Consider the following 15,418-nt stretch of genomic DNA (forward strand, 5'->3'; position numbering starts at 1 on the left):
AAACAGTTGTGAAAGTGGTTTGAAAATGCATTATTCTGCATGTGCGGAAGGGGCCTAAAATTGTTCCTGGGGCAAGCACTGACTCGACCCAGACTTTGCTGCCCCTGAATGGCCTCCAGTTTTCCGTGAGGCAGCAGACTCCAGGGAGCGGGGAGGAGTTAACTAAAAGGACTCAGCTTGGCTCCTGACAGTTCCTCAGGAGCCAAGCTTAGTTCTTTTAGTTGAGTACAGGTGGGAGGGGGAGGCGAGCAAAGCTGGAGGACAGCGAGGAAAGTGGCCAGGAGGAGACAGGGAAACTTCCCCTTCCCTCGCCTTGTCCCTTCCCAGCTGCTTGCCTCACACTAAATTAAATGTAATTAAAGCAGTTTTCAGGCTTCAGTGTGGGCAGCAGAGTGGGGGGGGAATGCGGCAGCCCTTGCGCTTCCAGTCAACTGGCGCTTGGGGTATGGCTTGCCCTACCCTCGTCATTCCCCTTCATGGTTGTGAATTCACACGGATTCCTACCACATGCTTTTAGCACAATAGGTCCCATGCTACCATCAGGGGTTAAAGATGGTTCCCAGGTCCAGAAAGGTGGAATGTTCCAGCTTCTACTGCAGCAGAACATTAGATGCATATCCGTTACTGAGCAAACTGTACTGTCACCTGGTGCCAGTGCTAAAACCGCAAAGCTTTAAAAACTCTGCACTGCCATCTTCCAAGCAACCCACCCACCCCCAACACACACAGCACATTGAGCTGGATTTCTCACAGTGTCTGTCTGCCCTGTATACTGAGCTGCTATGCTTGCCTTCAAGACCACCATTAGCATGACCACCCATGAGCTGATCAGTTAGAACTTGAAGGGAGCGCAGAACCGACTCTCTCTGGCTCCTTTTGACAACAGTGTGGCTTAAAAGAGCATGAAAAAGTCACCCTCTCTAGGAGAGAAGTAGACAACACATGCATCCATAGCAAGTTGGGTGGGAGTGCCATTAGTGGGCAAGGACCAGTAGGTATCTTGTCCAGGATTCCACAAAACCTTGGACCAACCCTGCCTGCGTTCATCCACTCACCCTGGCTAATGATTCCCCGTCTTCCGTTCTTATCACTCTCTCACTGCTCACATCAGCCTGCAAACAAAAGGGGGAGAGTTAAGACAGGGCTGCTGAGGATATGCTCCTCTAAGGCAAGTTAATTTCCCTAACGGATTTTCATGTAGGAGTCAAAAATGAAGAATCACTGACAGATCCAATTTTGCAAACCACTGCAGAGCGGACCTTGTTTCTGGGGACCTTTCACCTGAAAGCACCAGTCTTGGCATCTTGAGAGATTTATATCTATATTTTATTAATCACATCCACATCAGGATTCATATAGCTACCCAGAGACATCTTATAGTAGTCATTTCATTTGAATAAGTCTTGACTTCCTATCAAAGTGTCAGAAATACACGCAGATTTTATATACCGTATATACTCGTGTATAAGTCGACCCGCATATTAGTCGAGGCACCTAATTTTACCACAAAAAACTGGGAAAACTTACTGACTCTCGTATAAGTCGAGGGTGGGAAATGCAGCAGCTACTGGTAAGTTTCAAAAATAAAAAGAGATACCAATAAAATTACATTAATTGAGGCATCAGTAGGTTAAATGTTTCTGAATATTAATTTCAAAGAAAAACAGTAAACTAGCTCTGCAAGCCCTGATTCTCCCTTTAAATCCACTCAGAAGGGGGGGGTGATTTAAAGATAGAATCTGGGGGAAATTTGAGGGTGCCTGACAGGGGAGGGATGTTTATGTTAGCAGTACCAACATTTCAGAGTATCTTTAGAAGACCCTCCTGATGATACCACCCAGGTTTGGTGAAGTTTGGTTCAGAGGGTCCAAAGTTATGGACCCTCAAAAGGGCAGCCCCATCTACTATTAGCTTGCATTGGAAACAATGGGGGATGGGAGAACCCCCTTTGGGGATCCATAACTTTGGACTCCCTGAACCAAACATCTCCAAACCTGGCTGGTATCAGCAAGAGATTATCCTGATGATACCAACCAGGTTTAGTGAAGTTTGGTTCAAGGGGCCCAAAGTTATGGACCCTCAAAATGTAGCCCCATCTACTATTAGCTCCCATTGGAAACAATGGGGGATGGGGGCACCCCCTTTGGGGGTCCATAACTTTGGACCCCCTGAACCAAATTTCACCAAACATGGCTGGTATCATCAGAAGTGTCACCTGATGATACTCTGAATTTTTGGTGCTGCTAGCCTAAAAACTGCGTCCCCTGGCGGCTGACAAATTAAAAACCCTAAAGTATTTTTTAAAATACACCTCACTTGCGTATAAGTCGAGGGGGGCTTTTTCAGCACAAAAAAATGTGCTGAAGAATTCAACTTATATGCAAGTATATATGGTAGTTGTCTGAAGCAATGTGGCTGATGCAGTGGAAATTCTGAAGCCACTTCTGTTAAGACATCACAGGAGCGCCTTCCCCCTGACTACTTCCCACACTATTATGGTCATGTTTAGAAGCTCACTGCTTGATTGATAAGGCAATGAACTCCTTGGAAGAAACTATCCTGCCCACCCAGTTTTGCTGGCAGCTCCTTAATTTTGCAGAGGGGAGCCATGGCTAGTTCCCATGGTATAACAGAAACATTTGAAGCTGATCCCACCAAAGGAACACAATGTGAAGGTTAAACTTCAGATGCCTTTCCAAAGAAATATAGCAGCAAATCTGAGTTCCCTACTTCATGAATATTTCTGTACTATGAAACTCAGGATTGAGAACCACTTCCAGAAGGTCTGTTCTTTGCAAATGACCCATATATTGGAATGCTGTATGTTCTCTGATTATTATGAGTCCCAACATTTTCTTATTGTCTTTAAAAAACAACGCACAAAAGCCTAATGAGGACCATTGGCTGTAACATTAGGTCATGGATGCCCCCTGCTGGTTCCTCTTGGCCAGAAAGTGTCCAAGAGCATCCCAGTTTTATTCAATACAAATTAGAAGGTAAAATTTAGCTCAATATGCGAAGAGATCTTTACATTATGTTATTTTACAGACTTCTCAGAAATGTAATATCGGAAGAAACATTCCAGTATAATTTTAAAAAATAATTTTTCCCATAAAGAAAAATCCTTCATTGCTTAAATCTACTTCTTATCATAAAGAGTACAATATATACTCCGCACATCTATCCGAATTTTCTGATAAAATACCACAAGTATTCCGGCAGATGGTTAGACGAGTGCTAACTATTGCCAAGATATTTAATATTAAGCCTGTGAGGTTTTTAATCTTTATGTATCCCAGCTGTTAACCATTTAGCAGCAGATCATATCCTGTATTGTTCTTCATGATTGCCAGAATTATTTCTTTTTCAGTCTCACATCTCCAACAGGTATCACAAACATTATATCTCACCTCTTTTAGCAGCTGAATTTAAGACAGTTTCTCACACAAGATTTTGGAAACACTACTAGGGCCAGTTCACACAACCATTCTGGCATGTCATAACCACAAGGATTACTGCTATTACAGGTATCTGAAGAAGTGTGCATGCACACGAAAGCTTATAGCTAGAACAAAAAATTTTGGTCTTAAAGGTGCCACTGGACTCATTTTCCGCTGTTTCAGACCAACATGGGTACTCACCTGAATCTACTGCTGTTACACTTATGCCTCCATCTGCAATGAAGTGGCCACCTGCTAGGTTCAGTAGGATGTCCTCCAGAAGTAGCTTGAGTGAGGACATGGCAACAGCTGCAACAGCCATGCTTATACTAAGGAACAGATGTATGAAGGTGGGGATGACTTCAGTGCAGGTGGAAGAATCATTTAGTACTTGCTTGTAATGGATTTCTTGGGTATCAAACATATTTCGATGTTTTGATTATATTTGATTTGTTCAAATTATAATCACTTTTTAGTGCAATATCAATCATTATTGATATTGAGAGCAGCAGTGGCATAGTGGTTAAGAGCAGGTGCATTCTAATCTGGAGGAACCAGGTTTGATTCCCCGCTCTGCCACTTGGAGCTGTGGAGGCTTATCTGGGGAATTCAGATTAGCTTGTGCACTCCCACACACGCCAGCTGGGTGACCTTGGGCGAGTCACAGCTTCTTGGAGCTCTCTCAGCCCCACCCACCTCACAGGGTGTTTGTTGTGAGGGGGGAAGGGGAAGGAGATTGTAAGCCCATTTGAGTCTCCTACAGGAGAGAAAGGGGGGATATAAATCCAAACCTTCTTCTTATATGCCAACTTGGACCCCATTGGGTAAAAAGGGAACGAATACCAGTCTTTGATTTAGTATAAGCAACCTACATACAAGTGCATTATGACACACCAGAATGGCTGTGCAATTTGACTCCTGAAAACATCTCATGACACTGTGTCAATGCAGGTCATCTCTACAGCTCCAAATTCAGCTATCGTCTTTCTCAAGAGGAAAAATAAGTATCAATTGTTCATTTGAGTTCATTTAAAATTGCTCACTGAGCTTACAAATAAAAAGAGCTGAAACTCCTAGGAAAGCCACTTAAACCAAGTAACCACTTCCCAGCAGCCCAAAGATCAGTATATCTGTCCCCATTCTATGTCAAAATGCTCAGACCACTTCAGAACATCCATGTTCTTGCTCAGAATAACAATCCCTACCCATCCCGTGTACATCTTATGTTGTATACACTGGGGCTTCAAAGAAGTGTGACAGATGTTGCATTTCCTGGCAAGTTTCTCTACAAAATTTTTGCATTACTTTTGCCAAATTATTTATTTATTTATTTATATTTTAGATTTATAGGCCGCCTCTTCCCCGAAGGGCTCGATTTTATATATCTGTGGCAGCTCAGTATCCCATTCTACACAGCTGATCTCCACTTCAACTTCTGCCACAATAAAATGTATTATATCTCCAAGAAACCCAGGCACACAAGTCATTGAAACTGCTGGGAAATTGAGTGTGGGAAGCTAGTGGAAAGAACGCAACAGAGTCTGAAACGTTCAAAATGCTGTATGTGGGAGCAAGAAGAATTTTTTGCATTGTTCTTTATCATTGGGTAGGTAATAAAGTTGCAAGATTTACTGACATCAGAGCTCATGAGAAAGGTATTTCATTAATGGATTTAAAGAAAAAATGTGAAAGTTAAATTGCTTCAGAACTTACAATCATGCAATATATTAATATGAACCTGAGGGAACATGGGCTATACAACCATTTAACAGGCTTTGAAAAATACGGTTTACAAAAACATGAGAACCTAAAAGCTGACTGTCAGATTTTTAGAGGAGATTGCTGAAATCAATTCATATGAGAAAAGCTGTCTTTTAAAAAGAAATTGAACAAGATGTGCAAATGAAGTGGATGAATGAACCAAAGTTTGTACATCATGGTCAGCCAATGCTGTTTGCATTAACATGCAGGAAATTTTTTTGTCGATTGATTTATGAAAAGGTACCTGGCCTCTAATAGAATAAAGCGTATAATGATGATTACCACATGTGTTGAAATGTGGAGCTTGGGCTGCAGATTTCCAACACATGTGATGATATCAGTTATACAGAATTTGGGAATAAAGTTGTCCAGGATGGTTTTTTTTTTGTATTGCAGACCTTTAAATTCCCTGAGGTTATCTTCCTGAGCTGTATAAATTTTATTTTTAGGCTATAGGAGCTGGTTCTCCATCTTCTCGCAGCAGTCAAAATGGTTGATTGCTGAAAACTGTAAAAAAGTTTAAAGTGTTAGCTATTAAATGATAACTAAGGAAGGTGGTTATTTTACATTGCAATCCTAAATGGATTCTAAGCCCACTAACTTCAATGGATTTAGAAGGAGGTGACCCTGTTTAGGATTATACTGTAAACTGATCATGTTCATTTCATTGATAGATGAGAGACAGGTAGTACCATCTTTGTAAACTGCTGGAAACCCTGAACATTTCCTCACCTAGGAAGGTGTTTCCCTAAGAATAGAGTTGCTCTATGTGCTGCTTTCAGCTGAGAGTTTTGCCACACATACAACACCAGTCACTCATGACGAGAGTTCCGGCTCAAGAAAGGGGAAATATTTGCAAAAGAGCATGTCTATCACCTGTTGGGAAACAACACATACCTTATTGCCTAGCAACATAATGACCACATCCTTATGAGCATATTCATGAATCTCTGTCAGCCAAGCCTACAAAAGAAGGAGGGAAAAGGACGTGGGGAGAAGAGATGGAGTTGACCAGTTAGCTAGAGTTAGATGCAATAAGCAAACATGGTTGAGGAGAAATGGGCACTGATTCTCCAGGGCTTCTGTAATGTGACGGGATACCAGTCGGCCACACAACTTTAGTATGGCAAAAGAGACTATACCATTGGGGCCATCCATGAGATAAATGGCCTTAAAATATCCCAGCCTCTGATGGGGACCAGAGATTCAGAGGGCTTTCAATTTAGGCAGTTGGGAGATAGTTCTGCTCTTGCATGAAGCTGTATTACAGTGAGTCAGACCGTCCTGTATTATCTCAAGTTCTAAAACCAACTTTGGGCTGAGCCTCACAAGTGACCAATGAAAAAGTAACTTCTTCAGCCCTTAGTAGAACTAACAAACAAGCTTCCTAAAACTATGGTCCCTCAGAATTGCTGACACCTGGCCATTATAGCCCTGTCTTTAACCACACATTGATGGGTAAATGATATAGTGATCTTCTTTGCATGAAAAGTTTCTTATGTTCATTTCTTCACATCAAACTAGTGTTTGGCACAAAAGCAGTCAAGGTTGGCCTGCTGGCAATCCTATTGCGCAGCGTCAATAAATGCAGGACCTGAGCGAGTTGGAATATGCAAAGTCTGGATGATCAATTCATAAGGGATCACAAAGTCTGACTGACGATCTTAAATACGCACCCGAATATTGTCAAAGGACATTCTGCTGGTGATGTCATAGAGAAGGAGAAGAGCTGGAAAGAAAGAAGACAATTGCATTTTCTAAAATTACCAAGGTGTTGTGTACACATGAAACTGAACTATAAAAATTCAGACCACTGATTCACCTAGCCCAATATTATCTACTCATTGGTTCTCTTCAGCCTCAAGCAAGGGTCTTTCCCAGTTCTGCTCTCAACAGCCTTTTAAACTAATTAAATCTGGAACCTACTTATGCAAAACAGAAGCTACATCACACAATAATAGTTCTTCTACTTATTTATTGAAAACTGGTAGCAAAAGCATTCTCCACTCACAATCGTAATGTCAGATGGGTCAAAGCACCCTGCTAGAGGACCTACCCTGAGCATCTCGGTAGTAAGCATGGGTCACGCTCCGGAACCGCTCCTGGCCTGCAGTGTCCCAGATCTGCAATGAGGTAAACTTAGTAAAAACTAAAACAAAGACCCAGATCTAAGGTGTTCCTTGCGGGCAGAAGATTACAGACAGCATGTTTATAGAATGAAGAAAGTGTTGTCAGAAATTAGTCCAAGCAGACGGACCAAAAAAGGAAATCCATCTGACAGTCTCAGATATACAGGACCAGTTATAAGGTCTAATGACAGAAAAATATGGAATGATTGGGCGGGGGGTGGGGGGCGGTCTGAATAATAAAGTATAAAATGGTAACACATGCACATTGTTAATATGACAGCCATAGTTAGGGCTCTTTCTGCTAGGCTACAGTTTTGGAGCCAAACAATCCTTTATCCTACATCCATCTTCTCACAAAGAGTAGCTGAGATTTACCTTGGCCGCTGTTGCTGCCCGGGGGTGGGGCAAGGAGAGGGGCAGGCTCAGTGCCGGCACCTAGCGCAAGTGAGTGACATGCCTGGGGGAGCTGGGGCTGCAGCTGGGCAATCCCGTACCTCTTCATGCCCAAGCACCGACTGCTTCTCTTCTCTCTCCCTTCTGTCACCTGGCAGCTGTTTATCAGGCCACATGGAGCAGTGGGAAAACACCTTTTTACCGGTAACTTAGTGGAGGCCAGAATTGAGCAAGGTAGCAGCAGCAGACTTACAGCAGCGAGTGATTGGAAATTAGTGGATTACACCCAGCAGATTGCAGTGCAACCTTGAGTGGCACATGAGGGAGGACAGCAAGGGGCCTGCTGCAGTAGGCCCGGGGTAACAGGGTTCCCCCCCTTTTTTTTAGCTTGGGCAGGAGATGACAGGGAAAGAGCAAAGACACCCCAGTTGGGGGAAGGAGTGCCAATGGCAGGAGGGAACAGCATGGGTGGTAGGGGCATCTGAGTTGAGTGCCCCTCCAGGCCGCAGGCAGCGCCAGGCACCTTAAGAGCAGCGACAAGCAGTGACACCAGGGGTGGCAGAAGTGCAACTGACCCAGCGAGGGCTGTGCTGCACACAGTCTCGGGGGGCCCTCTGCCATCTAGTGGGGATGGGGGAGCCCGCGTAGCTTGGAGCAGGACCAAGCCCGTGGCATCCAAGGGGCGCTCTGCACAGGCCCCTGCAATGTGAGCCCCCAGTGGGAAGAAGAGGGCCTCCCCGGGTCAGCGGGGAAGGGCACCAGCCAAAGTTTCCAGGGCCTCCAGGCCCCAGCAGCGCCCCTGCGAGCGGCCACTGGTCAGAGATCTGAGGAGATGGGATCAGTCGGCAACCATCAGCCAGCTCCGAGCTGCTTGGGTCCCAGGTGCCTGGTGTCAGTGGTGGGATTCAGCAGGTTCACACCACTTCAGCAAAACCGGTTATTAAAATGGTGCTTGTAAACAACCAGTTGTTAAATTATTTTAATCCCACCACAGGAACCAGTTGTTAAATTCTTTGAATCCCACCACTGCTTGGTGCCCACTTACAGGGCAGCCCCCAGCAACCAAGCAAACAGTTGGGGGCCTTTCCAGCAGCATCTGGGGGGAACAGGAGCAACAGGCCCCTCACCCCAAGCAGTCAATGGGGCTCTGGGCCCCTGGCAGTGGGGCAGGCAGTGGGGCAAGCAGTGGGACAGATGGACGAATCAGCATGCCTGGGCCAGCCCCTACCAAGCACGCCATGGCTTCTGCACCAACAGGAAGGGAACGAGCAGCCAGAGAGGGCTCCATTGCTAGAGTTCCTTGTTGTCTTGGACTCTATGTATTGTCAGAGTGGAAGTCTCCTATATCATACTGCATCCTGAGTATGTGTATTTGTGTATGTATTAGAAGGATAAGAAGAACAGGACTTATTTGGAACATGCCCTGCTAGATTTCTTTCTTGCACTGAATTTGATCCTTCTAATCATTGCACAACAAGGAAAATGCAGCAGTTCAAATCCAGCTCATCTGTTGCGCATCTTTCTGCCACGACGGGAAAAAAGAGCAAATTCAGTATCTATTGGGGCGGGGGGCGAGGTCAAATCTGGACATGCAAAGGCAGCGGCGGTTCATCAAACCAACCTGAAGTTTCACTTTAACACCATCCACCGTTACCACTTTGTTCTGCAAAAGAAAACAAAACAGAACAGCATGTGAGGTGGAATAACAAAAGGTATGGGAAAGTCTGTTCTGACTTCTTGCTTTGTCATAAGAAAAAAAAAGATCACTCCAGGGGGAGGTAAGGGCTACAGCTCTCACCATTTAAATGTCAGTGGGACAGTAGGGTTGCCAGATATCAGTTTCTGGAGAAAATGGTTGCTACCCAACCCCCCCAGTTCTACCCCCAAGTCTTCAGGAATTTCTCAGCCCAGAGTTGGCAACCCTATGGAACCTCAGTTGTAGTTCATTGTTGATTGATAAAAAGGGAATAGGGCCCCATAATTTTCCACCCCCCATGAACTCCAGAGATAGATTACTTCTAAATGTAAAAACATGTTTCTTACAAATTCATAGTCTACTTATAAGGGTCCTAGGGTTCTTTGAAAATAATATCCGTTACAGTTAAATCAGTTTATGGAGACATCTTCCAATCAGGGCAGGGGCTCATACATGCTCAGGAAAAAGCTTTGATTTAGGATAAAACACCATATTTTAATTGCCTGCACCAGCTCCTTTTCACACGAACTCTCACAGAATATAGCTGAGAAAGCTGGTACAATCTGTAGCTTTTTTTGGACTTCTGTCAAACACTGCCTTTTATAGTTTCCGGGTTTCTTTGTTAATTAGCACCATCTTCAAAAGATTCTACTTTTCTGTTCAGTTTGGCCTACGCTTTGATTTATGCTACATTCTAAGATGCTGCCCGAACTACCTCTGCCCTGGTCTCTGCTTCCCCACCTGCAGAGGTGAGGTGATAAGAGACCAGAGACAGGCCCCTCGCTTTCCGATGACACCTCACCTTCAGCCTTTGGATTGCCCTTCCAGCTGAGGCTACCCTGGCATCCACCATACCCTCCTCTAGACACATTTATATTTTACCCAGCTTTTCCTTAAGAGACTGATATTTTAACACTGTGACTACTAGCTTGAGAACGGTTGCGCAAAACTCATTTTAAACTGCTGAATGTTTTGTGCTGCTTTTAGACTCTGTTTTTAACAGTTATTGACCTTTAATGGTTTTTCATGCTGCTTTATGTTTCTTTCACTTTATAAGCCACTTTAAGCAAGGGTCTCTGGAGAGGCCACATTGAAATTCTCCAAATAAATAAATCTTCCGGGAGGATGGAGGAATACTGTGTACTGCTGATGGTCTTCCTCAGTTACAACTGACTGTCGGTGGGAATTCTCAGTACCACCACATATAAATAGACCCCAGCATTCTCAGCAGAAGAATAGAATATGGACAAAAGAAGATGCTAATTTTTAAAAAAGGCAAGGTAAGATTAATTTCAATCACATTTCAGGAAACATCCTTGGAGGGAAGTATTTAAAAAATCACATCAAACAAAAGTGACTGACTACAAAACATTTCACAAGTCAACATTGTTATTTCTGTCTTGCAGATGTTTCTTAATACTTACATATCTGTTTTATATTCTCTTTAGCTCTGATATTCCCACAGTTTCGGTTTCCTTGCTTGTAAGTTCCTGTTTCTTATGGAGGGAGTTCAGTTCTGAAGGTGTTTGCTCCCTCTAGTGGTTGATTCAATATCAAATAAGTTTCTATCCAGTGTAAAATCTTTCAGCTTAAATCTTAAGGAAGATGTGAACTGACCACTAGAGTTAGCAAAACACATGGAATTGAAACACCCCCCCCCTCAAAGAAGTAGGAACTTACAAGCAAGGAAACTGAGAATGTGGAAAAGCCCTAGAAATCCCAGAGCCAAATATGGTTTTGTACCACAGTTTTGGAAAAAGAATCTAATCTTTCATAGTTACTGCTTTCATGGGCTGGAGGGCTGTCTCTTTTCAATGGATTAATGCCTTAAATGGTTTTAGTTAGTATAGCTTCTATGAACCTCAGTTACTAGATGAATGCCATTTGCTTTAAGATGATATTGCTGAAGAACATGCTTACCGCTAAACACAGGCATAAACACAAGAACAATCAGGAACCATTCAGGTATCCCAAGCAGTCTTTTTTTTTTGACATGCATTAGGACACAGAACCCCACTACACTGATCCAAATCCACATCAGTTCCATTTTTCATCAGACTTCAAGAACAATCTTTCAATCTTTGCAAGAGTGTTTCAGCAAGAGGATATATGATATGGTCACTGGAATTCTTATTAATGTCCCTCAGTCCGAAAGACTGCGGAACCGGCAGCTTCTGATAGAGCTAGCTGCATAACTGTTCAGCCTGGGAAGAATCTGAGATGAAACAGCATTCGTGATGGTCATGGCCAAGGTATCCTGGAAGTCTCATGAGAGGAACATGCCACCCTTTGATTTAGCAGCAACAGTCACATAACCTCAAAATGACCATAGCATGGCAGGGAGGTGGGGCAGTCAAGACCACCAGGGCATGCAGGAATTGCATGCAGGTAAGGGTACAAGCTTACAAAACATCAAGGAACAAACCAGATGTTACAGTGTCCAAAGGTCCAAACCATGGGTGTTGATGCCATTTTAAAGTTGCAGTCAGTCTTTTAAAAATGTTGTTAGGGCCCAGTCCTGGTTGGGCCCATGATATGGCGTAACCATACAATTTTGTCCCCCCACCCCACCCGCCCCGGCTGTGTGCCTTTTCAACTGATGAAACAGCTTGAAAAGAGGGAACAAGATTGCCTACTCCCACCACGTTCTGTTATCAAAAGTGCAGTCTACAACCTCACAGTCAACTTTTCAGTTACCTCAGCTTAATCCTGCATCAACTGTACTAACTGAAGATGTCCCAGATCCATTCAAACCTTAGTGAGCAGCAGCCATTGAGAATAATGTCTTAGTGCTCTGGAGGAACTTTATGAAAATCATGGCCACCGATCACTGGAAATCAAGCAGGAATCCACTGGAAGACGGTGTGTGTACCTGACGCCTGCATGAGACACTGCATGAGGCTTCTTGCTTCCCCTAGTCCAGGGGTCGGGAACCCGCGGCTCGCGAGCCGCATGTGGCTCTTCCGCCGCTGTTCTGCGGCTCCATGAGCCGAGCCGCCGGACCCGTCTTCGCCCGCCCTGCAAGCAGCAGGGCAGGCGCATCCCTCGCCCGCGGCCAGCCAGGCCGCGCCGTGTGCCCAGCCTCCTGCCCGCCTCGCTGGTTGCGAGGCGGGTGCTTTCCCGGCGGCCGGCCAGGCCGAGCCGCCGGACCCGTCTTCGCCCGCCCTGCAAGCAGCAGGGCAGGCGCCCTGCATCCGCCAGCGGCCGGCCAGGCCGGCTGCCGTGCTCCAGCCTCTTGCTCACGCCCTGCGCTGGTTGCGTAGGCGTGGAGCAGCTTTCCCGGCGGCTGGCCAGGGCGAGCCGCCGGACCTGTCTTCGCCCGCCCTGCAAGCAGCAGGGTGGGTGCATCCTTCGCCCTCGGCCGGCCAGGCCGCGCCGCGGGCCCAGTCTCCTGCCCGCCTCGCTGGTTCCGAGGCGGGTGCTTTCCCAGCGGCCAGCCAGGCCGAGCCGCCGAACCCATCTTCACCCGCCCTGCAAGCAGCAGGGCGGGCGCATCCCTCGCCCGCGGCCGGCCAGGCTGCGCAGCGGACCCAGCCTCCTGCCCGCCCTGCAAGCAGCAAGGCGGGCGCATCCTTTGCCTGCGGCTGGCCAGGCCGCGCCGCAGGCTTTGCCTCCTGCCCGCCCCGCTGGTTGCAAGGCGGGTGCTCTTCCGGTGGCCGGCCAGGCCGAGCCGCCGGGCCCATCTTTGCCTGCCCTGCAGGCGCAGGGGGGGGGGCGGCGAGCGAGCAAGTGGACAGGGGAGCGGAGGGGGGGGGGCGTGCGAGTGGGTGGGGGGGTGAGCGGGGGAGGGTGAGCCAAAAGGCTCTTTGAGGGGAAAAGGTTCCCGACCCCTGCCCTAGTCTGTAATGAATGCAAATGCAAAAAAGTGACCTACTGGGGCCCCTTCCGCACATGCAGAATAATGCACTTTCAATCCACTTTTAATGCACCTTGCAGCTGGGTTTTACAGTGCGAAATAGCAAAATCCACTTGCAAACAATTGTGAAAGTGAATTGAAAGTGCATTATTCTGTATGTGCAGAAGGGGCCCTAGACTGGCCAAAATGCCTCACTTCCATTTTCTGTTTTGTATTAACAGCGATCAGACAATTAGATGATTTAAGCCTCATATATGAAAATATCCTTCGCTTGTGACTCGGGCAACTGAAAAGGTTATTTAAAATTATCCTTTGTAGCTTAGGAGCAGCTAGCTAATAACTACTTGATATGACACACAACACAGCCTTATCTATTCCTGCAGAATATAGATCTATTCCTGTAATCAAATCAACAGCGGCTGATGAAACTAAACTGCTGTGTGCTTCCTTTGTGTAAACTGTCCGCTCTGCAGCAGCTGTGACTTCTCCAGAGTAAATAAATCATTACAGTATACTAACTGAGTTGCCACACAAAAACTATCATCATTTTCTGCAGTGAGACACTAATTCCCTGGATCTGGTTAGACCAAATTCCAAAGTGTCAAATTTGCAAACCAGTATCAGTTTGGCAACTTCATACGGGAGTCTCTCTCTGAAACTTTTCTAATGAAGTTCGATGTCTTCCAGGTGTATGTTTGCTGAAGGCCTTCACAGTCAGAATCAACTGGCTGTTGTGGGTTTTCCAGGCTGTGAGGCTGTGGTCTGGTAGTTTTTGCTCCTAAAGTTTTTCTCCAATCGATGACTGGCATCTTCAGAGGCATGAGATGCCACCCGCAGATTCGAACAAAACATTTTTTAGACAAGCCTCTTTTTAAAAACAAGTTTCTCTCCTGGGGCAACAGGTAGAGAGAGGGGGTGTGGAGGGGAAGGGAGAGGGGAGAACATCAGCTCTATAGTATTGGGACACCCTGAGAGTTATGAGATCTGTGCTGTTAAGAGGGGCGGAGTTAAGAGAATCAGGAAACAGAGGCCTCTTGAGATTAGCTGCCACGAAGACTGGGCCGCCTCCTCATGTGTAAACAGAGAAACATGAGAAGATCACACTTCAGCCCCACCACGTAGCTAAAAGGCCCGTGGTAAGTGTTCTGTGAATAATGAGCCATCATGTGGCAAGGAATTCCAGTGATGAAGTTCTAAGAAGTCTCTTAAAATTAGCAATGATAATAACTTCACTAAATTCTCTTCGGAAGGGAAGGCAGCATGGCATAGCTCAATCTCATCTGATCTTAGAAGCTACAGCAGGGTCAGTGCTTTAAAGGGAGGCATCCAAGGAAGGAAACGGCAAACCTACTTAATCACTTGCATTGAAAACCTTAACAGGGGTCACTATAAGTTGGATGTGACTTGAGGGCACTCCATAACACACACCTCCAGCTCAGTGGTACTCACTCTGCAACTCATGGAGAGCCACATTCACCGTTACCCTCAACCAAAAGAGCCACATTTGCCTCCATCCTTGACACAAGGTTTGTACCTTAGGGAGACAGCAGCCGTATTCATTCTTCTATCAGTGACTGTTTCAGGGTGGCAACCGACTAGCAAGGACAAGCTCCACAAAGGCCTTGCCCACTTTCCTGAAATACGGGACAGGTGCCACCAATCGATGACTGGCATCTTCAGAGGCATGAGATGCCATCCGCAGATTCAAGCAAAACTTTTTTTTAGACAAGCCTCTTTTTAAAAACAAGTCTCTCTCCTGGGGCAACAGGTAGAGAGAGGGGGTGTGGAGGGGAAGGGAGAGGGGAGAACATCAGAGGCTGGGGACAGAGGCTGGAAGAGCTTAAGCTGCCATGTCAAAGAATACTGATCCCTAAAGAAGAAAATCCAATTTTTTCTCCTCTCAGCCCAAGGTAGATTAAAAAATAGCAATTAAATAAATGACCATTTCTTGCTCTTTAGTGGTATCCTAAAATGTAATGGTACCCACCCAGTCTAAAAATGTGAAATTACAAAGGGACATGTCAGCAATCAGAACAGAAAGGTTGATGATTCTTGGCTACAAACAGTGGCATTTTGATTGACTGCTGCCTTTCATTTATACAAAAGTGGCAATGGTATTTTCTCCTCCATTTCAATCTGAAAA

The 15,418-nt window shown here is 45.6% G+C and overlaps 1 protein-coding gene across 4 annotated transcripts in view; it reads right to left on the reverse strand.

The window, feature by feature from the left end:
- RAB37 (RAB37, member RAS oncogene family) overlaps positions 1-15,418 on the reverse strand; it is a 75,311-nt gene that overhangs the window by 2,415 nt on the left and 57,478 nt on the right. For all 4 annotated transcript variants that reach the window (XM_048488006.1, XM_048488004.1, XM_048488008.1 and 1 more), the window contains 5 exons: positions 9,345-9,386; positions 7,258-7,324; positions 6,878-6,930; positions 6,099-6,164; positions 1,056-1,112 (listed from right to left, as the gene is read on the reverse strand). In XM_048488006.1, the coding sequence (XP_048343963.1) occupies positions 1,056-1,112; positions 6,099-6,164; positions 6,878-6,930; positions 7,258-7,324; positions 9,345-9,386 (285 nt within the window). The remainder of the gene's footprint in view (positions 1-1,055; positions 1,113-6,098; positions 6,165-6,877; positions 6,931-7,257; positions 7,325-9,344; positions 9,387-15,418) is intronic.

The sequence above is a fragment of the Sphaerodactylus townsendi genome, linkage group LG03, assembly GCF_021028975.2.
Source record: "Sphaerodactylus townsendi isolate TG3544 linkage group LG03, MPM_Stown_v2.3, whole genome shotgun sequence".
Taxonomy (NCBI): Eukaryota; Metazoa; Chordata; class Lepidosauria; order Squamata; family Sphaerodactylidae; genus Sphaerodactylus; species Sphaerodactylus townsendi.